Raw genomic sequence first — 22,543 nt, forward strand, 5'->3', positions numbered from 1 at the left:
TTCCGCGGACAGCGGGTTGCTGCTTTCTTAGCCCTTTCCCAGGCAGCTTAGCGTTGACCCTGGCGGGATAACTTAGGTCTTCTCGGGGGTAAGGAATGGATCTCAGCTCGTTTCCTCTCCAATCCTCTTCCCTCCCCAAAGTTGCCCGCTGCATCGGAGCATCCTCCTGGGACTCTTAAAAACCCGCTTGCAATTTTTGCAGGTGCCTATTCCCACCTGATCTCCACAGCCAGGCCTCCCTCCCCTCTCACAGGTCCCATTCTTTCTCAGTCTCAGGCGCCGGGAAGCCGCTGCTCCTCCCTAGGAAGACGAAGCCGGGATAGACAGTCCGTGTAGGCTATTAAGGGTGTCTTGGGGTTTGCCGACTGGGCTGGAAGGCTTTCGATCTGCCACTGGGAAAGAAAAAGAAAACAAACAAAACAAAACAAAGAGAGAGTGGCTTGTATATAATAGGTGTTCTCCAATTCAACGAATGCGCAGTCCATATTCCTGCTCTATTACCCCCACACATACACCTGTTATCCGGTTTAGAGGTAAGAGCAACTGCCCCTCTGTATCTAATGGAGGGCAGCTCAGGGAAGAAAACTCAACGTCCCTTTTCCAGCTGGAGTGCACGTGTTGAAGAAGAAGCAAAGAGCACACTTTTCTACCAAGGGGCAAAAGATAATGCAACTCCCCAAGAGGAAAGACAGAGCCATATGGAAATACTGGACGCGTCTGGGATGGGCAGAATAGGAGAACAAGCAGGCTCAGGAGTTGGGAAAGAAAGCAAGCTAAGGAGACTGGCAGTCCGGGAAGGGGCAAGAGATGCATCTAAGCGGCGGGCGGCGCTGCAGACCGTAGTGCTGAACTGGAGAGAGACAACAGAGAATCCTATTTTCTCCGTGGCGGCTGACTTCCCCAGGCCTGGGACATTGTGAACGAGCTATGGACCGACTCAGTTTCTCCTACTTCCCTTCTGCTCCTCAGACTGCTGGTCTCCTACAGGCTCGAGCACACGGCACACACGCAAACAGCACACAGCACGCGACAGGAGACCCGAGAGACCAGGAACTGCTGCTGGTCCTAGTTGGATACCCGTGGTTCTGTGCACAGCAACGGGAACCAGGGAACCACCGGCTGAAAGGAAGGAGGGAGGGAGGGCTCACCAAAGATTATACACTATGCAAGACTCAGTGCGGTCTGAATTCCTCCGAAATAGGCGGATAATTTGCACTTTAAGGAGGGAGGAGGAAGAGGGCTGGACTTTATATAGCCCGCCTAGTCTTTGACTGCTGGGCATAAACTGACTCCTAACTGATGGTCATAAACAAGTACTGAAGAATGTTTGCCGCTATATTAAGTGACACCGTATTTACCAGGTCATATGTTATTTAATGTTTCACTCTATTATTTAAGGTTTTGGGAAGCGACCCAACTTATGCTACTGGAAGCCAGAAAGTGACGCTAGAATTGCACAACCGTCCGTTGTCCCCCGCCCCCAACACACACATACACAGACACACCGCATTCAATCTCTCCACTTCTCCCAGAAATGCTAAGCCACAACAGCTCCATTCTTCAAGAAGCCTAATTTTATTTTCCTTCCCAGACATTTGTCGCTTGCAGGACAAGCACAGAACACCTTAATTTGAGTGGCTTCTGGATTTCCAAATGTCTCAAAACCCTCACCTTCCCTTAACCCCGGAAGGGTCCTGTTTAGACAAATGCTTCTTCTCCAGCTGCCCAGGAGATTGGGCCCGCACCTGTGTGCACCCTCCAAGCAAGGGTGGAGAACGCCAGGCGTTCCTCTGGCCCTGGCACTTGTCTCCCCAACACACACATAAACACACCCTCAGTCCTTCATCGACTGATCCAGTTAAAAAATAAAAAAGTATTGTTTTGAAAACCTATGGCCCTCTCCGGGCACGACATTTAAAAGACTAGGAGACTCTTGATTCCTCCCCCCCCATTTCCAAAACACTGTACACAGTGCCCAGACCTGAGTTGTTTTCAATTCCTTTCCATCTTGCACACATCAAAAGGAGTATACTGTTTAGAAAACATTTGAGGCTGGCTCCGCCAACATCCTTTTGACTTTAGAGACAGGAAAAAATAAATAAATGAAATTTTACAAATCCCCCTCCCTGATAGATTTTGGTGTTTCCCACTAAAAATCTAGTTACTGGCAACACCAGCCCCTCCCCCACACTAACTCCTTCTGGTTCGAATTTCCCCCCTCTTCTTCCATAAGCTTTGCCACGAGCACCCAGTCAATTCTCCCGATCAAGCCCACCAAGCTGGTCTCTGATGATGTTAATGTACATTCATTCTGCCTGTAGTTGGGGGCCGAGGGAAATGGGAAACAAGAGAATCACTCCAAGAAGAACTGTTGTTGTTGTTTTTTTTCCCTTCAGTTAGAAAAGCAGGAATTTAGTCATTCTTTTGTTTTTGTATGCCCAACACCTAGAACAGTGTCTGGAGTTTAATAAGTAATGGGAATTTAATAAATTATTCTCCATTAATGAGTTGATTGATGATCCCAGTATCCTGACAAAGATTCCCACTGGTGGCTGAGTAAGGGCCAGTAGATATCCCTGACCGTCACTGAGGTTTTCTTCTAAAGTTCGGCTGTTTGATATGGAAGAGACGTTTGCTAATGGCTCTTGGTAAAAACACAGAGCAGAGTGGGTATTATTTTTTTCCTTTTAAGGTCTCCTTTTATGATCCCTGGACAACTGGCCCAAGAACACAGACAACTTCTGTGAGGGCAGGGTAAAAATGCAAGTATTCTTGAAGAATTTTCAAATGGTTGCTTTTTTTTTTTTTCCTTTTTGGTTGGGACTTATAATTTCTTGAAGAATTTTCAAATGGTTGCCTTTTTTTTTTCCTTTTTGGTTGGGACTTATAATTTCACTCACGAAGGAATTAACGCCCTGGTGTGGAAACGTCCTCATCTGTAATTTCTCCTTTTTAAGAGAGTTGCCAAGGCCGCTGAAAAATTGAATGAGTTGCTCAATCTCTTGCAGCCAGTTAGGTGTCAGAGACCAAGTTTCCTTGACTCTAATATGGATCGCCACTACGCCTTCCTGACTCTATTCTATAAAATAGATATCCATTGAAAATTGTTCTTTTGTTTAATCTAGTCAGATTTTCAGAGTCTCTCCTATAGTCTTGAGTAGGGAAGGCTGGGGTTGGAGGCTGGTAGCCCAGTGATTGATTGCGAAGACAGGGCTGATTTTACAGTAAAGTTTCTATGTTTTCCCAAACTGCTACTTCAATACCAAATGTCCTGGGGGAACTGTCCTGGTGTTCTGACCACACTGAAATGATCACCAGTGCTGTGTAAACAAGACGATACTGCCAGGGACGCTTGGAGAAGAGTGGTGGGTGGTAAGATCTATAAATGCCTGACTCCTGCCACCAGGACCGAGTGGAGGAAGCAAAATTATCTGGCCCTTTAATTTGTCTTCAAAAACCGTGAGAATTTTCAGACTCCTTACAACCAGAGTAATAATAGGCTGAATTCAGTAGAGGCTAATCAGTAGCTTGTAGGAGACCAGGTGATGTATTTTGGGGGTTATTAAAAGGAAATGAGGAGAGCAATTTTAAACTCAATTAATTTGTACTGAAGAAAAGGAAGTTTTCAAGTTTTATTCTATATCCATTGAATCAGATGGTGGGACACCACAACGAAATATATAAACGCTGACCTGTAATTTCATCTGACATGAGGAACTTCCAAAGTAGAAAATCCCTCCACCCACAAAGAGGAACAATTTATTTGTACGGTCTAAGGGAATAATTGTTGACAGCACAGAGACATTAAGTGTCTTGCATGAGGTCAGATACTCAGTAAATTACAGGGGCAAGACCTGAACCTATGTTTTGTAGAACCATGGAATTCTTCACCCCCAACTTATATCTAGAGCTGTATGGGAACCCAGAGGATATGGAGTCCAAAACTCTCATTTTACACATGAGGAAACTGAGGCCCAGAGAGTTTAGATAACTCACTTTAAAAAAATCACAAACCAGAGCCTTAATCTCAGGCCAACCCCCTCTATTATACTATGTGACTTAATGTATTTAACAGTTAAAAAGCCTAACACTAGATGGTATACTATTTTTACTCTCTAAATGAGAAAATTAGTCATCTTTGGTTCTAAATGGTATTCCAAAAACGTCTATAAATTGAAGATTAATGGTAATTATATTCTCATGAAATGATGCCCTCTTTTTAAATGTTGTTTCCTAAACAATGATGCTTGAAAAGTCATAAACGCTGAAAAAATGTATTTTTTTTAAACCTCACTTCTACAATTAGAACAGGGAGTGGCGTATTTAAAGTAAGGACAATTAATATCTTTTCAACTGCATGAAAAGTCCAATTAAAGTACCACATTTACTAATTTCTACCCTTCAAATGAACTGTATTTACATTATTGTAATTACATTTGTGTTCTATCTTGATATAACCTGATTCAACAGACTTACCAGCAGAAATGATTTCCTGATTATTTCAGTACAAGTCATTTTAAATGGGATGCTTAATGTTCTATGTTTCTGAACCAAAGACCCTGATTTTAAAAATACGCAAACCAAGAAATCATTAATTTAGCTATTAATCTAGTTACTGTGGGAGTAAGGTTGGAAATATGTGCAAATATGTCTTTATAATGAAGAAAAGGACACCAGTTGGAAATGTAAAGACAATTAAGTACAACATTCAAAGGTTATACATACATTTCTGTATTTCCCAAATTATCACACATCCGTTTAAAAGTAATTATCAGAAAGAGGGAGGAAAAGACTCATAATTGGAAAGTTTGTCTAAGGGCCTTGTGAAGGAGTATATTTCTGTTGCCAGAGGACCAACTGGCCTGGCAAATTCCAGGGAAGCTAATCAACAGTTGGTAGGCCACAAGTTGATGAATTTTGGGGATCCAAGGCAATTCATGAAATTATCTTCTAAGGTCTGGAAAGGTTTCATTCCACATTATTAGAGGGAGTACCCTCAGGGAAGAAATCAGGATCCTGGAATTAAAATATATCTACCTTTATGGCATTATTAACATTTCTTGGTTTGTTTACTATGCAGGATTTTATAAGTCATTCAGTAAAATAATATTGTAAGAGACTGCTACTCCCATCACTTTTTTTAAAGACATAGGTTAGAATCATATATATGGGAAAGAATCCTAATTGATGGAAACATTCATCCTACTTATAGCTTCTTCATCTGTCAAGTTAAATTTTACATGCTACAAACTGCAGCCCCTGATACTTCTTTGAATCACATAGATGGCAATTCCTTTCCATTTAATACAATGTAGTCTGAAAAAAAAATTAAAGCACACATAGATTGAAGACCTGAGTAAGCCAAACTCTGGGCTAAGAATTTGTTTATTCCCCAAACCTCTTATTTTTCCCTGAAAAAAAAAAAGTGGACCTCAGGCTCAGTCTCATTTTAAAATTTCATTAACTAGCTCTTACCTAAAAATTTACCAGCCTCCAGGCGACGGGACTTTGAATTATTGTGACCAAGTCATCTCCAGATAGTTTAGGATCAGGGGTTTGAGGAAGGAGTACCCTCTTCAAGTGGTTATTTTTCATCTGATTTAATCCTTTCATTAAATGTGAAGTGAACTCCTAGCTTGCAGCAGTCTTCCTTAAAATATGGTAGACATGTGCCTTACTAAGGCTAAGTCCACCTGACCTATACCATAACCTCAGCTTGAAACCAATTCCCTGCCTAGGAATGCTGTTTCCCTGCAGAAACCCTCTAAGTGTCAGCCCACAAGCAGTGTGGTGACTTGTTTCTCCATTGTCCTTTCACTGTTTCCGTTATAATTCACTTGTGAATATCTCAAATTTAGTGTGTTTTATGATTTGCAAAGGCTACACAACACTGTGAGGTAGGTAATGTGTCTACATAATTTCTATTTTACAAGTGAGGAAAATGAGGCTGAGGAAGGAATAGAAATTCAGTCCCCTCAGTACTCCAGGACTAGCACTCCTTCTACCTCACACTATCCCCATTCATAGCAATTGAAAAACTGAGGATGTTCTCTAAGAACTGACTTGTCCAAGGTCACAAACTGTTAATGATAGAGCCCAAATCTAACCTGTCTCCCGACTCACAGTCCAATGAATGTTGCAGTATGCTGACATTATACAGCAAGGAAATGCCTAGAGTTCAAATTATCCTAACAATGATCAGTTTTCCCTAATTTTGGAAAGCAAGAACCAGTACATAAGTGACTAGGAGTCAAAAAAAAACAATGTGTTATGTAGCCATTGTGAGTCTGGGAAGTAGGTTGGGGTGGGGGGAGGGAAAAGGGCCAGATTTCCTGGATTTGTTTAAATCAAGAAGAGAATTCTGCCTAATCTAGCAGGGATATATTTGAAGAATGGATTGGACAATAGGACCTGCTACAGGACAGATTTTGAAAACCCAGCTCAGGAAAGATCAATTGATTATTGGTCTGACAACAGAAAGACCTAGACTAGATAGAGGATGAGAAGTCATTAGAAAGTGATCTTTTCAACATTTCTTTCTTTTTAAACTCAATGAGGCTGGCTGACAAAATGGAGTATGGTAAGAAATGGGCTTTGCAGGAGAAAGGTTTTTCAGCCCTAGCCATAGGATTTAGAACTGAAAGATCTTTAGATATGTTTCAATCACTCCCTCATTTTCCAGATAGAAAACATGCCCAGAGAGGATAAATAATATGCCAAGGTCATAAATAGAGTTAAGATTCAAACTAGAGAGATAAAGAAATGTCCTAGGTTTATGGATAGAGAAAGAGTCTAGAGTCAAAGTGGTTCAAATAGGTATGGAGACACACTAGCTCTGCAACTGGGCAAGTCCCTTAACCTGTAAGTGCCTGGGGCAACTCTCTTAACACTATAAATAGCAGAGCTTTTGCCCACCTGCATCGTCAGAGTTCTGTATATCTATGAAATCACAGGTCCAGTAAAAAAAAAAAAAAATCTACTATCTGTTATCACAACCTCTTTTGGCCTCAGTTCAAAATAAGGCAGTACAGCGGGATAGAGGGCTAACCTTAGGGTCAACAAGATCTCAGTTCAAGGCCTGCCTTTCCACAACTGTGTGATTTTGGGCAAGTCACCTCTCAGTGCTGAAAATAGTTCTCTAAGATTATAAATTACAGGTGATCTGCAGGTCCAAATCTACATAGGTGGAGAGTTTTTCCATTCAGAGAATTTAAAGTACTATAGGATCATAGATTTAGAGATGTGAGTCACCTTTAAGGTTATCTAATCCTATCTTCTCCCATAATAATGGAATCATAAGTCTGGACACAAAAATATATGTCTATTAATAACCTAACTCAGCACTATTGTGAGAATAAAGAGACCGTTATTTGTGAATAATAATAATAATAAAGAGCCCTTTGAAACAATTAAAACGAAGTATACGCCACAATCAAGTGGCTACTTATCAACTGTCTACATACATACTAAAAAGCATTTATTGAATGATGGTTATATATACATATATGTCTTTTTTTCCACTTCTGTTCCAGTTCCATGTCTCTCTAGCTTCACTATTATACTGCCACCACCCCTACCTCCGTCCTGTTTCACCCTACCTCAGGTATGGTGTGGTCCTGAAGTTACGTTCCCACCCTCCTCTTCCAATCTAGTGACTTCCTCCGGGCAGTTGGACCCCTTTTCCCAGACCGTGGCTCCCGGCCCTCTTACCTTCTCTGCTGGGATGTTTGAACGCCATGGCTGTGGCGAGATCTCCCCCGTGTACGGTCACACCGGGTCCGTGGTGGGCCAGGGGACTGCCCTGCGCGGGCCAGGGATGACCGGGAGTGAGATAGCCACCTCCGGGCCCGCCGTAGACTCCGTGCTGGTTGGAGGAGGGATAGGCGCAGGCTGGGAGGAAGCTGCCCACAGTGGAAAGACTCGGAGTGGGCTAAAGGGCAGGGGTGAAAAAGTGAGAGAGACAGCATTACCAGCCAGCCCGCCACCATTGGCCCCTCTTTCCCTGGACCAGGAGTCAAATGTTGGGTGCCCTTCAGGTGCTTTTGAAAGCCCTATTGTAGCTCCCAACTCGCCCCCCTCCCCAACATTCCTTTTTTGCCGGGGGGGGGGGCGGAATACAGGTTATCAGTTATTAATCTTGAAGTGCGTCCCTTACTCTAATTGCATTACTTAGCTTGACTGAAAACAATAGCATTTTAATTGACACAGAGTGGGACCAGGAGAAAAGCGACACGCGAGGGCAAACAAGAAAGCGGGAGTATCCAAACAGCAGCTCCGCAGAGTTCACAGGATGAGGGCCGCTGAGCAAGCATCAGATTTTCGCTCTGAGATCTAACCTTACATTCAAAAGTGTCGAATTAAAACTTAAATAAATCCTCTGCAAAGACAATTTTTAAATGCTAATGGGGGGGGCGGGGGAAACCAAGAAAGGAACGTGCTCAGGGCTGTTTTGAATCTTTAAATTAAAAAAAAGATAGTTACTGTCCCCCTTTTTAAATGGGACTATTGGAAAACCAATATGGGATGCTCTTAATTGTTCCTACAGCATCCCCCACCTTCCATGGCCCTGGTTACCTGTGGGTATTTGATGTCTGCTTCCATAACCGCTTTGTCAATCCCGTTCACTGCTTGTGTGGCTGGGAAACCCGTCCTATTCACACCAGCCCAGTCTTCCATTTTGGGAGAGTAGGCAGAGCCCTCGGTCCCCGACAGTGCCCCTTGAGTGGGAAGAGAGATTGTGAGAAGACAGCTGGGAACCTGTAGAGCCCACTTGGCCCTATAACCTAGACCACGAAGCCTCTCCTTAAAAAGGGGAGTCATTTAAATTCACCCATGTTCACCCTACGTGTGACTGTAGCTGAATAAACTTTGGGAGAGCCACGGGACAACCAGCACCCTTAAAACCTGGAAAAAATCAAAAGTAGGCAAAAAGCCGGTCTACCCAAATTTGTTTCTCTTTCACTGACTGTCTGCAGGGCCCTACTCAAAAGCTCTCTCCAGACTGCTGTCTGATTTCGACTCTTTCCCCGTTTCTCTTCAACACTGAGGCCTTCGGGTACAACTGTTGGGGAATCGTTTCTGGGCAGTATTTGTTGTCTGAGAATGGGCCTTACCACCCTACATAAACGTTTCAAGACAACTTTTTTTTTTCTTTCTGGCGGTGGTAAGTGGATATTGGTTAGGGCATTACAAACAATTTCCTCCCTTTTCTATTGTTTTAAAATCCGAGCAAACCAAGATCTGGGGGATAGTTCCCCTTGGAGAATACTTTTGGATGACATTCTGGGGGAGGAAGTAAACAGAGGGTAAGTGTCTTGAACACAGATGTGTTGATATCAGCGTTTGCATAATATGCAATGATTAGTCTTTAAAGACATTTTGATTTTATATTCCTTCATCAAAAAAAGTTTTAAGACACATATCTGAGGCTTCTGGTGGAGAACACTGACTAGCCAGACTGAGCAACCTAATGGAAAATTTAATGAAGTTGGGATTGGTCAAAAGTCTCTGGGCAGCATTTGGGTTTTGAAAACCAATTCCAAAGAAACAATGGATTTGCAGATAGGCAAGACCTCTTGCTGTCTCCTGGAGTTCTAAACCACCATCACCCACCATTTCAACTTCTACTACCTCCCCTTCATTTCTTTAACCACAGAATGCTCTGACTCCCTCCTTCAGTCGCATTGAAGGGACACAAAGCCTACCACTTATGGCAAGCCATGGAAAGACAGAGGTCATGTGCACAGGACAGAAAAGGAAATAATTTCAACGACAAACTTTACATGGACAAACTTTACATCCTCCGTAAGCAAGGCAATGGGCCGCTTCTCCCCAAAGTCAGCCAGCCCAAAGAGAAATTAATGACCAACAATTTGAATGTGAAGTTAATCCAAAAGATAAACCCTAAAAGGCCTTGAATGTAGAGTATTCCCAAACTCCTCTGAGGTAACCACTGATACAGATTCCAATCCCCAGATTCCACAGGCCCCAGAAGAACAAACCTACTTTTAAAATAATAGTGATAATGATAAATTTGAAGACAGTCTTCTTTTATTATGGTGAACAGGTAACCTATGAGGGGGTGGTGGTAGTGGTGGAGAATGAACTGAAGCCTCCAGGAAAAGGTCAAAAAAATTGATGGAGATAATTTGTTTTGTTTAGATCTGGCAGAAGAAGATTGCGATATGGATTAGCTTCGCTCACATTCTTTTTGCAAGACTGAAAAAGCGAAATTTCAAGACTCCAAATTTGTGGTCGACAATTTATCATTCCCAAGAAAATATTTTCCACATTTTTCATAAAACGTTCAAGATGTCCAAGCGTTCCCACAGATGGCCGAGACCCTAACCCACCCCCCCTCCCCACCCCAGAGTAAGTGCTGCTAGCCTTCTGAAAGGTTGGCTGGGGCAGGGGGAGAGAGAGAAAGAGTAAATCTCACGCCCGATGCTTAGTCCTTGCCGCTGCCTTCAGGAGCACACAAGGGCAGCACCCCAACACCGAGAGAGAGAGAGAGAGAGAGAGAGAGAGAGAGAGAGAGAGCTTCTCCTTCTGAGTAAACTAAATGTATTTAAAGGCCTGTATTGGACTCAGTTTACTCACCTGTTTGCTCCATAAAAGTTCGAATGCCCAGGATGTTGCTGACAGAGTGAGCAGAGGGCCAGGACCTGGGGATACTGACGTGTCCCGCGGAAACAGGAACTCCGGGATGATTCCCCATCTTGGTCCCAGTGGGTGACATGGGGTTGGGGTAAGGGTACTGGTAAATATGATTGTAAGGCAGTGTCGGTTGTGGGGGAGGTTGTTTGGTGGCTTCGTAAGGGTTAGGTTGGGACAGGTTCCCAATTTTATTCCTCAAGATTCTGCTGATGGAGCTGACCGAAGGCACGTTGTATTTGTCGCAGACTCCATCGGCCAGGAGTCTGTCCCTAATTTCCCAGGCGAAGATGCCCGGATCCCCTTGTTTGTAGTCCCTGATGTGCTTCACCACATTCGGAGTAGTGACCCGGGGCTTGCTCCCTCCGATCGCTCCGGGGAGGATGGATCCGGTCTCGTTGTACCTCGCCAAGATTTTACTCACGCAGCCGTGAGACACTCGGAGCTGTCTGCTGATATCGCACGGTCGGATGCCGAGCTGGGCCAGTTCCACGATACGAAGTCGGATTGCATTGGGCAGAGGTCTCCCATTCACGAAAACACCGCCCAGTTGATTCACTTCTCCGTAAGTCTGCTCTATAAACGGATAGGGTGGGGAAGGGATGCGGGGCAAAGAGAGGAGAATCGAGAAGAAAACGCTATGATTACTTAGTATCAATAACTAAAGAGAAAATCCTGCCTATCCCACAAAGAAGACTCACATAGCTTTAAAGGAAAAGAAAAGAAAATTCTCTTCCTGCTCCCTCCTGGACCACTGCTGATCCGGCAAATCGGGTATCCCAAAAAATAAACTTTCGAAAAAAGAGACGAAGTGGATATTCGTAAATTGACAGCTCAGTCAGTGCATGCCTTAGATCTGAGCAGTCAAAGCAGGGTGACCTGACACAGTCTCCCCAAAGTGGTTGCCATTGTGTTACACAAGAGGATGAGGCAGGAATGAAAGAAAGGGGGAGAAAAGCATCGGGACTTAAGGCTACGCTCTCATCTCAGACTCCTCAGTTTGGACAGAAAAGCTTCCCTTTGATTACTGCCCCACACACACACACACACTCACACACACACACACACACTCAAACTTGCGAAAGAAAGTGCGCCCTGCTCTGCCCCTCCGCTGGGGGTGAGTCGGCAGACGCGGCTTCACTGCCTGCCAGAGAAGGCAGGCCCTCCACCCCAGGGGGCGGGAGAGCAAAGAGAAAGAACGAGGATAATGGAAAAGGGAAGAACCCCAATTCAGTTTGCTCGCAGGCGTCGGCTGCCTCCCTTACCCATGGCAGCGCGCAGGGCCGGCTGCCTGGCGCCCGGGCGACTGCTGGGGTTGGGCCGGGAGCAGTCCGGGTGTGCTCTGGTACGGGCGGAGATACATAGAGGGACGAAGAGAGAGAGCTGCGAGCCACGGCCCCACTTCGAACTGCAGACGCTCCTGCTGGGGAGCGGGAGCCGGAGCGCGGCGGCGCTGCCTCCCTGCTGCCCCTCGGTGGCCCTCTCCCAGGACACTTTCCAAATCCGGCAGCCCTTAAACCCCAAGGTGATCTTCATCCGATTGGGATAAATTCGTCTGACCAGGAGGCTTCAGTGTATTCGGATCAATTTGACGTGTCCTCCACGTCAATCTCGGCGGTCACGCCGGAGACGCGTTCATTGGCATCTCATTGGTTCCCGTCATTTCGCTCCGGCGGCAGCTCGGGCTAGGCTTCCCTTCTGGTGTGTAACTCTACCTCCCTCCTCCCACCTCTACACCCTCCTCTTCTCCACCTCCCCCGCCCCCCAAGCAAGTCATTCCTCCTCCCTCACCCTCACCCCCACCCCACTCCGCCTCAATCCAGTGTCTCACTCATCCCAGACCGAAACCCAAACCCAGGCAGGCATCTCCAGCCTGGGTGTTTAGCTCTGACCGCAGCCTCGAACCCCTCCAAACACTTCCCTCGTCTTCCCCATTTCTCAGGGCTCACTTGTTAAGTAATTGGGGAATAATTGCAGGATCGTTGTTGTCCTTAAGGCAACCAATTTGTGTGCACCAGTTTGTGCCCTCGATTAGGGTCACGGTGCCAGTCCAGTTTTCCCTGCTTTTTCTTTGCTGCTGCCGTTGTGGTGTTGCTGATGCTGTTGTTGTTGTTAACAGCTTGTGAATTCGATTCCTTTAAGGGGGAGCTGACCCCGGATGCCAGGGTTATTTCATTGACTGAAAAGGGTACCCGAACTCGAACTTTCTACCCCCTCAAGGCTTGGCCCATCCACCCAGACAGATTCATTTTTTTAGTAGGTGAAAAATGACTGTGCCTAAAAGGAAGGGTGGATCTTTGAAGGTCAATCAGGCTAGAGGGAGCAAAGTCCCTTTCCCCCATTCCCCCACAAATTTGCACTCATAGGAAATCATTTGCAAATAATCCAACTATTTCCGGTCTTTTGCTTAGGCGTCAGACACCACCATCATTCCAAATACATTTTTCACTGTCCGCTTCTGTTTTTCAAAGACACTCAATTTCGGGAAATCTGCTTCTAAGGTGACCGGACTATATATGGGCTGAATTAGCTTCAAGACTAATGAAACCTCGGAGCAAGAGAGTGTAGAGAACGAAAGACTCTCTCTCTCTCTCTCTCTCTCTCTCTCTCTCTCTCTCTCTCTCTCTCTGTCTTTCTCTGTCTCTCGGAGACCTTAGGGAACCGAGAGATTCTCTTACCAGGGATTTCAGTGTTCTAGTTTCATCACATACTGAAAATTGTTTTTGTCCTTTGAAATAAATGGGCAATTATGAATTGGCCCCCGGGAATTCCCTTTTCTCGGCTACAAAAATAGAGTCAGGAGCCACAAATCTATGAGAGCGCCCAATTCTAAGCTCCGAACTAGTTTAGTACAGTTTGGAACTGGAGAAAAAACCTTGTGCCACAGTACAAATGTGCCTAGAAGAAGAAAGTGTCAGGGGGCTCAGAAGGAGGGAGGGGGAAAGGAGGATGAGACAAGGAAGAAAACAGAATAACCCTGGGCAAAGAAAGCTAGACCCCTTCCTCCGCGGGTGTCCGTCTTCTGGTTCAGGTCCCAAAGCCTGTGCTTTTGTGATTCCGAGTCTCAAGCATGTCGGACCCAAAGACCAATATCTAGGCCGAAAAACTCAAGAGCCCGCCTGTGTGCAATTTGTCAGGACCGCGTCCGGGTTGCCAATCTGAGCCGCAGTTATTTCTCCCGCAAAGACTCACAGATGGAAAAGATCAGCGTGGGCCCAGATAACAGGCCGGCCCTGACCCTTTTACCTTGACTGCTTGACCAAAGAGAATCGTTAGTTCCTAAGCAGCGTATATGAATATGTCAATTAAAAGGAGCGAGGCCATAAATCCCCACTGCGCAGGCTGAGGCTTTTCAGAAAAGCCTGGAGGAGCGAAGTTGGGGGAAGGAAGCCTCTATTGATCTGGAGTTAAGAAGGCGGGAATGGGGTGGGTAAGGCTCGAGGAGACCAGCCAAGGACAAGACTTCGCCTTTTTCAAAGATTGGATTTTAAATGAGCGACTAGAACGGTCACTTGGGATGACCAAGAGCGGATCTGTCGTGTGAAGGGCAAAGAAAGAGCCAAAACATTAGCTTTGGGGAGCCTTCTGAAAGTATCAGGGGTGGCGGTGGTTAAGGATATGGAGAGGATACAGGGGAAAAGGATAAAGCAAGGCCGCAGGCGGGGGAGGGGGAAAAAATCGGTTTTTCTCCCCCCCCCGCAAAGAAAGCCTTCCCTCCTGCAGGCCATGAGATAGAACTTGGGTGTCGAGTTTGTAATTAGAGGGAGCACTGGATTTGGGTTAGCTTTGGTCTACATCAACGGGGCATCTACGGGGAAGTCTGAGCCAACAAATCCAGTAGCAAAGGTGTTTTTGTTTTTGTTTTGTTTTGGTTTGTTGTTTTGTTTTTTTTTTTGAGGGGGGGAGCGTTGCTTTAAAAGCTCTAAAGACAATGCTTTCAAAAGCACACACACACAAAAAGGGGCCAGTCAGAACAAAAAAAGACTGATTGAGGTTCAATTAGTTTTGCTCAGAGAATGAGACATCTCTGTCACTCTCCCTCTACCACGCTACCATTTTAGCGGCTTTCGTTCATGACTTTCAGAATCTGATGTCGTGAGATTGAGTGTGAGGATCTCGAGACACGAGCAAGACCTTCTATTCACCTTAGGTAGCTCCGTTACGGTCATAAGGGTCTCTTGGTCACTCAGGTTGATCAACTGTGTTTCTCCTCGCAGGAGCTCCCAGGAGAATTGCAAGACACTCTCTTAATGGAACATCGGCCAACCATTTAAACCTCACAATCTGTCTTTTCATAGAAGCCCCAGGAGATACTGAGTTCATTTTTTGAAGAAAGTGCTTTGTAAATCTAACAGACAATAATAAACACTAGCTGTATACTTATTGGGATGCACTGAAGTTTATTTAATATGCATGTACAAAAACTTGCCTGACAGAGCAGTTGGCTTAAGGAGTTATTTTTACCCCCTAATAATTTTGACAGGTAAAATGTTCATTTTAACCTCTCCCTTTGGAGAGAAGGCGATCTACTTAAAGCATCTTATGAAGCAAGACCCCTTTGAAAGCAACTAACCCCCAAGTGAATGGAGCAAAGGTATAAAAGGAAAGGTATATTACTAGCGATAAGGACAATAGAAACACTTATGGGGTCTGGCTTGAGACGGCTCCTGCTGCGGCTGCTGCTGGGGTGTTGGAGGCGGCTGCAAGCAGCAGCCGCAGGTAGTGCCGAGGCAGCCAGTTTAGCGAAGTTTGGACCACACAAAAGCTTGCTCACGGCCGCCGCTGCGGGAAAAGCTAACAGTTTGTCGCCCCCTGTCGGCAAACAGGCTACTGGCTGCTCCGCAGCCTCAGCTTTTGTTAAGGGATTTACCTGGAGGCTAGTTTTAAGGATCAAACGGTAAGAAGCCAGGTTAACTTCTACTCCTATCCAGACAGAGATCCTGGCCTTCCTCCCCGAACTTCTCCCAAAGGGTCTAGATCCCCAGGGAGCTCCCGGGGCGAGAGCGCTGCAGGTAACTGACTTTCTGGGGTTTTTTTGTTTTCACTTTTGCCTTAAGGATTCTACCCTGGACTGTTGAGCTAATAATAATCGTCACAGTCCGGGAGCGCCTTTGATCTTGCTGGAGCTCAGGGTCTGGTTAAAGAGGCAGCTAGTACTTGGAAGGACTGGGCGTCTGCGGGAGCCGCGAGTGTCAAGAACCCATTTTGGCCTCAGGTTGCTGGGAATCTGATCAGTTGCGGCTCTGGTCCCAGGAGTAATTCACAGCAAGCAGTCACATGGCCCGACCGGGAAGAAGGAACACAAATTCGAAGATATAAAAGCAGTCCCTGCACCCTGTCCTGTTTTGGTTCTCTTAGTAGCATTTCACTTAATTCCATCATTAATAGTAATAGCAATGATAATAGAGAATAGACAGCCACTGTCTTTCGATGACCGACTTAAAAGTAAAGGAGAGCAAAGGGGGTCAGAATTTGAAAGAATAGAGGCCCACTAATACCGCAGGGAGCTAACCCCGACTGCCAGTCGTCGCTGGGCCCATGCCATAACCTCTGGCCTACTGGTACCCCAGTCATTCCTAGGGCTTCTTCTCAAACTCCCCCTCCCCTCCCACACACAACCAACGGAACGACTGCATACAGTGTTTGTAAGCTAACGTTTCGGTCTAACAAAGTACGAATTTTTATGGCTCTGGGTAAGAAAAGGGAACAAAAAGGCATGATGTGTTTGCGTGATATCTTAGACTGCTTGCAGAATTTTCGGATTAACCTTGACCCTGTTTCGCTCTGAAGTGCCTTAGTCTGTACAGGTAACTTTGGGAGATTTTTGGACCAGCACAGAAGAAACGGGTCTTCTGATTCGACTGTGGAGAGGGAACTCAGGGATTTTGTAGAGAGGAATAAAAATTAAATATACGTTTATTAATGAGCCCTGCTGGGAGAAAATGGAAAATTAGTGAATGGGCCGTAACTAGTCACTAAATTATGTAATTCTAGAAATTTAGGCTGGCAGAGCACCTTGGAATTCATGTAATCCAACCCCTTCATTTTACAGATGAGGAAACTGAGACCCAAGAGGTATTCTCAAATGGCACTTTCCTGTTCCTGCATAGTCCCAGAAGCTTCAGTTGAAACCTCAAGAATTGAGATCGAACGGGCATTTCCGAATCAATAAGTAACCATCTAAGTATCCAAACCAAGCTGCCTATTCCCAGATTTCGATGACAAGTTGGAGAGTTAGAAAGATACAAGGCTCTAAGCAATAACTAATCCCCCCAGATAGCAGGCTGGGTGGGGCTTGAGGGGTCCTCTTTGCCTGCACATCAACATTGGGATCCCAAGCAAACAACCAAACGTCTTATTCACCTCAGATTGAAAAGGGGCAATGTGGAAAAACTTCAATCTATTTTTTAAGAGTCATTTCATTGAGATTGGTATTATTTGGAGAATCCAGACAATTAAAACCAAAGAAGCCAACTTTCTTGTCCTCCTAGAAACCTGTCCTTTAGAAAGGGGGAGGGGAGTGGAGACGCAATGCTGCCGAGACAAGTCCCTGACTGGGGTTTGTTATGTGTCGCTGCCAGTGTACAAAAGAAACTTTTCGTCCAGGAGTGAGTGCCTGAAGAAATAAAGTAAAAGGGAGATTAAGGATGGTGGAGAAGAAGTCCTTCCCTAACTCAGGCCTTTCAATAACCCAAGAACAATACAAATCGAGAGCGATCTAGCCAGAGAACGAAGAGGGTGAAAAGGAAGGGAATTCGCCTTACGCAAGACTGCTCAGTCCTCCGCCTAGCTGGCGCTGCCTTAAGACGGGGCATGTGCACACGCAGAGAAGTCTAGTGAGCTAGGGCCGCTGAATTGGACTTTGTGTGCTAGCTCAGACCGCCCGTGGAGCCCCGTAGACATGACTCCCTCCTTCTCCACCACCGTGTTTATATCCTGGCTGTGGATGTTCCGTACAGCACCTGCCGCTGAAAAGTTGAACATACAAACACATCATATTGTAAGTGGAAGGTGCTGAAGATCGTGCCAATTAGTATTAAATAATATTTCTAAGATCAATAAACAGCCATTCTCGCTTTACCGTAGACCCATCCGCGTAGCTTATTTTAACTCGGCCTTAATGTTACATAGGCGGGACTAAGTCTGATCTTTGACAAGCACCTCATTTTATTTGCTAGGCTATAAATGTTTATTATCGAAAGTGGTTAAAGTCAGCAGTTAGAAGGATGATGGAGTGTCTTTTCCTTCTATATTGGCTGCTGACATTCCAGGAGTATTCTCGGGAAATGGTTAGTGTGATAAGGAAAACTGAATGTCAGAAGTCTCGCTTGAAAAGAACAAAGAAGCTGTCTAGTCAAGATGTGTGAGTGTAACAAAGTTGGGAGGTGTGAGAGAAGTGCACCGAGACAAGTTTCAAAATTCATTTTAGTGGAAAGAAAAAAAAAGAAATCATCAAAATATTTCGTTACAGAATCCTACTCTCTTAACCTTGCTGCAACTAAATTGGGCTGAACTAGACTGAGTACAAATAAAGGATGAAAAATTCTACCATGAGATGCAGAAATTTGGATACCATATTACACTATACTGTTTTATTTTGAGTAGAAAAGAGAGGAGCTTTTATTTAGGACTTCCAAAATAAAGTAGGAAACATAAAAAAGGTAAAAACAGTAGTTTGTCTATGAATAAAGTGAGTGTGTAGTATATGTATATATATGGATAGATGACATATTAAATAGCTAGCTAGATAAAACTCTTCTGTGTCCATGTATTTCCAGATGTAGATCTGTGTTATCTGTAAGCATCTAATTCTCTTTACTGCTATGCACTATTTCATGATTTTCTGGGGAAGTGGGCTATTGTCAGCATATATAAAATATCATAGGGGCAGAAAAATAATTAGATATCATTCCTTTGGATTTTATCTTACCTTATTAAACACCCGCCCCTTTAAAAAGAAAGGATGCCTTTTGGGATGTGTGTGTGTGTGTAATCAGTTCTTAATATATTCACTTTCATTTAGGAATTTTTGGAAAGTGTCAGGTATTGGTTTGCTTAAACTCTTCCTTTTTAATGGTATATGCCAATGAACTAAGTAGCAATATTTTAAAATATCATTAAACATTACCAAATAGCTTGCAGAGGATTGAAAATTATTAGTAGAGAAAAGCTAATGATTTAAAGGTGCTAGCATGGGTACAAAGGATCAGAAGTGGAAACACAATGAGTAGACATTTGTAAAAAGAAGAGAAATGGAGTGTCTAACCACTCGATTACTTGCAAAGACAGAGAAGTGTGATGATGGTGCCCCTGCCTTAGAGGATGTCCTTGTGGATTATGTTTGCTCTATTGCAAATATTTACACATGTGAGACATCTACATGAGCAGAATCTAATTGGAACCATCTTGAAGTGAACTGCTATAGGATCTTAGGGTTCCTGTTTTAGAAGCTTCTTAGCCTGCATTGACAAACAGCAAATGGAGAATGAATTAGCTATATGAAAAAATAATTGAACCTTTTCCTTGATTAAAAAGAGTTCTCAGACTAGTCTTTCACTTGCCTGGATATCTATGATCTCTTATTAAAACTCACTTCTATAATCTTTAGTACATAATACATAATTCAAGTCCTAAAAATGGCATGAAGTTAGTGACATTGCATGAATGATTGTTTAATAAAACTTCCGCCATAGAAGAATACTGAAACCTGCAAACGGATGGTTTCCAGATTCCCTAAACTTCAAATGGTAAGTGAACCTCGTGTTGTATTTTTTTTCCTAAAACCACAGTTTCATCCAGTTTCACACAGGCATCAAAAATAAATCTTAGTATCATTTTGCCTTTTACTGTTTTCTATTTCCTCTATTAATTTATTCATTAGTTATATCTGCAGATCATCTGGAAGCATGACTATTTTTGTTAGACTTTATTACAAGAATTGATTATTCAGCATCAGCTTGGATGCCTTCTCTTTAATCCCAAATCCTTGTCAGTTGTTTCTATATAGTACATGTCACATCCACCTGTGTTATCTATCTTTAAAGTTGTTACCAAGTCACTGAAAGAGATTCTGCAAAAAGTATCCTGTGGTCAATTTTCTTCAAGACACAAACTGCATTTTTTTTTAATTCAAGTTGTGTTTTATTGTTAATCCATTCTTGTCACTTCAACCTAATGAGAAGTCAGTAGTCACTCCAGGTGTACTAAGACATAGCATTTCTTTCTTTTTCTGCAGTTGGCCTGATGTCTAAATGCCTTCTTCATACATGTGCATATATGTGTTTTCTACCTTGAGATGGTTTTAATTTTCTCCCTCCCCCCTTCTTCTCTATGAGCCATGGAGTTTTATTGAAGACCCGTTATGCCTAAGGTTTTGATTTAATGTTTTGGAGTTTGTGATCTCATTGCCCAGTATGGAAAATATTAGACAGGGTCTGTAGATTGTACGCATTGAAAGAGCCTGTATCAGCATTACAGGGTGAGCAAACATTCTGAAAACTGTAATAACACTGATTGTGTAGACACACAGTACCAATATGCAACTTTGCATCAAATTAAGTTCCTACTGCTTCTTAGAAAACAGTTAGGTGGATCTTGCTTAAGCAAATGAGCTTCTTAGAGGAAACAATGAATAGAAGAAAAGCTGAAAAGGAATGCTCTTTGTTTTGCTAATGAGACTCTGAATCATTGGACTGGTTTACCTCTTGTGGCAGTATTATAATATGAAAGAAACATCTAATATTAAGATCAGAAGCTCTGTAGTGGGGTTTGAAGTCAGAGGACCTGGGTTCAAATCATGCCACTGCCCCTTACTACTGGTGTGATTTTGAACAATTAACCTCTTGGAGTATGTTTCCTTATCTGTTAAATGGGAGATAGGATTGCTAAATTAGGTGGCCTTTTGAGTAAGTGTGAATTCAGTCTTTGCATGAATTTCTAAGAGGTCATACACTGGATCAATATTGTCCTTCTTCAAAGAGTAAAGCTGAAAATAAGTATGAAACAAAAGAATAATATATCCCCTATTTTCCACTGTCCATTAAAAACAAGAAAGCTCTGTCTCCCTTCAATCACACAGGTGATCAGAGTTGAATAGTTAAGTGCAAACATGTGTAGGAATGAGAGCAATCTGTAGAGGAGGTTGGGCACCCTGATGGAGTTAAAATTGGACAAAGCTCCTTGAGCTGACATAAGATCAGCTTAAGGACCATTTAGTATGAATCATAAAAAGCTCCCAGACTGTGGGGGAGCATCAGTAGCTTGTCTAAAAATGCATGTTTATACTTATTTTCCATTTTAAAATGCAGTTCTCTACATCTAAGACATGTTAAGATAAGCATTATCCAGACACTTCCCTGTACCTTAGCAGAAGGATAGCCCAGGCCATATGGTTTCTCAGACAGGATGTTTTGCTATTTTATTCTAATTCTGAGGGGTGCTGGTACAGCTCATTAATTTGTACTTCTACTTTGTACTTTGTGCTTGTACAGCTCATTTAAAAAATAAGAACTTCCAAAATTGATTATAGCAATAGTAGAACTGGAAAGTCAGTGAAGAAACAGTATTTTGCAAGGAAGGGAAAAGCCTTCCTTCACTTAGCCTCTTTAAAATATTAGCCATTAATTAGAGAGCCTCAGAGTCCATCATGTGTATATATGTTTGAACTCAGGATATTTTTATTTTTTTGTAACTTCATGTATGTTCCAAAAGGACCATGTGTGTATGTGTATTTTCACTTAGATGGCTACAAGAAATTTTTTGAGGTCACTTCACCTCAGCTTTCTCATCTGTAGAAAGACTAGATTTCTATGGTACCTTTTTGTCTCTAAAGTTGTACGAATCTATGAAAATAAGGTAGCACATAAAGGAAAACAGCATTAAAAGGCCATTGATTGAAGTGACCATTCTTGGACTCAGAGAACAAATTATGATACCTACTTTCCCCCTTTGGGTAGAGATGTGGGGGACTAAAGACAAAAAAAAAAGCTGCATAAGCTGTCAGACATAATCTCTTTGTTGGTCAGTTTTGCTTATGGAAGGTTCAGTGAGGGAGGAAGCTATTTAGTTCCAGAAACAACGCTATTGGCATATAAAAAAAAGACATCAACAATTCTTTTAAAAATAAAAATAAGACAAGCAGACTAATTCTGCTTATGAGTTTTATTGTTTTTAGTTCTAAAAATAATATCTCAGTGATTTTTGTGGAAATGTTTTAAACTCTCACCCTTTTAGTATATTTTAGCACTATTTTGAACATATTGTATTCACCAATAGAAAAGAAAATTGGATTTTTTTATTTGAGCCTCAAAGCAGAGTTTATCATGTGTGTGCATGTATTTCAACTCAAGATATTTTTTATTCTTTTGTAAATTTATGTGAATTCTAAAAGGTGTGTGTGTTAATTCAGATGGCATTTAATTCATTGAATGTAAGCCCAGAAAGTTAGGTCCTTCAACTTTTGCAATAATAACTAAAAGGCAAAGAAGAATCACAAACAATTACGGGAGAAATTGCCTTCCTAGTCTGCAAAACAAGATAGTATTCCTCAGAAGCAACCAGAAGCCCAAGAGCTAGGGGGCTGTAACTCAAGTGAGCAGCAGATGCCCACACTGCTGTGGAACTACATACTTCATGAATGGGTATGCTGAAGAAATTAGTTTTGACAGGTTTTCCAAGCATTTAGAAATTGGCAAAGTGGATAACTGAATTAATATCCTGTCAAGCTGGGAAATTCTCATTCTGAAGATTACCTCTCAACAGACCAAGAAGCCAAAGGCTCACTTCCCTAAAATCTAATACCTCTGGAGATGTTGTCCATTTCATTTTTCTTAATAATACTTCTGGTTTAGGTAAAAGTGAGTGCAGCAACCACTTAGTCTGCTTGGTTTAA

General features: G+C 43.2%; 1 protein-coding gene across 1 annotated transcript; it reads right to left on the reverse strand.

Moving 5' to 3' along the window:
- Positions 1–286: 286 nt before the first annotated feature.
- On the reverse strand, positions 287–12,189 carry PAX1 (paired box 1). The gene is made up of 5 exons (XM_027840224.1): positions 11,919–12,189; positions 10,600–11,229; positions 8,575–8,717; positions 7,711–7,930; positions 287–392 (listed from the first exon to the last, which is right to left on the reverse strand). The coding sequence occupies exons 1-5, from the start codon at positions 12,187–12,189 to the stop codon at positions 301–303; spliced, it is 1,356 nt and encodes a 451-aa protein (XP_027696025.1). The 3' UTR covers positions 287–300.
- Between the last annotated feature and the right edge of the window lie 10,354 nt (positions 12,190–22,543).

This window comes from Vombatus ursinus, unplaced genomic scaffold, assembly GCF_900497805.2.
Source record: "Vombatus ursinus unplaced genomic scaffold, bare-nosed wombat genome assembly UNPS02014841.1, whole genome shotgun sequence".
NCBI lineage: Eukaryota > Metazoa > Chordata > Mammalia > Diprotodontia > Vombatidae > Vombatus > Vombatus ursinus.

Coding starts and splice junctions, on each gene's coding strand:
- PAX1 (XM_027840224.1), bottom strand. CDS start 12,189: ATGAAGATCACCTTGGGGTTTAAGGGCTGCCGGATTTGGAAAGTGTCC. Junction 11,230..11,918: donor GGCCCTGCGCGCTGCCATGG/GTAAGGGAGGCA, acceptor ATCCGTTTATAG/AGCAGACTTACGGAGAAGTG. Junction 8,718..10,599: donor AACTTTTATGGAGCAAACAG/GTGAGTAAACTG, acceptor TTCCCACTCAAG/GGGCACTGTCGGGGACCGAG.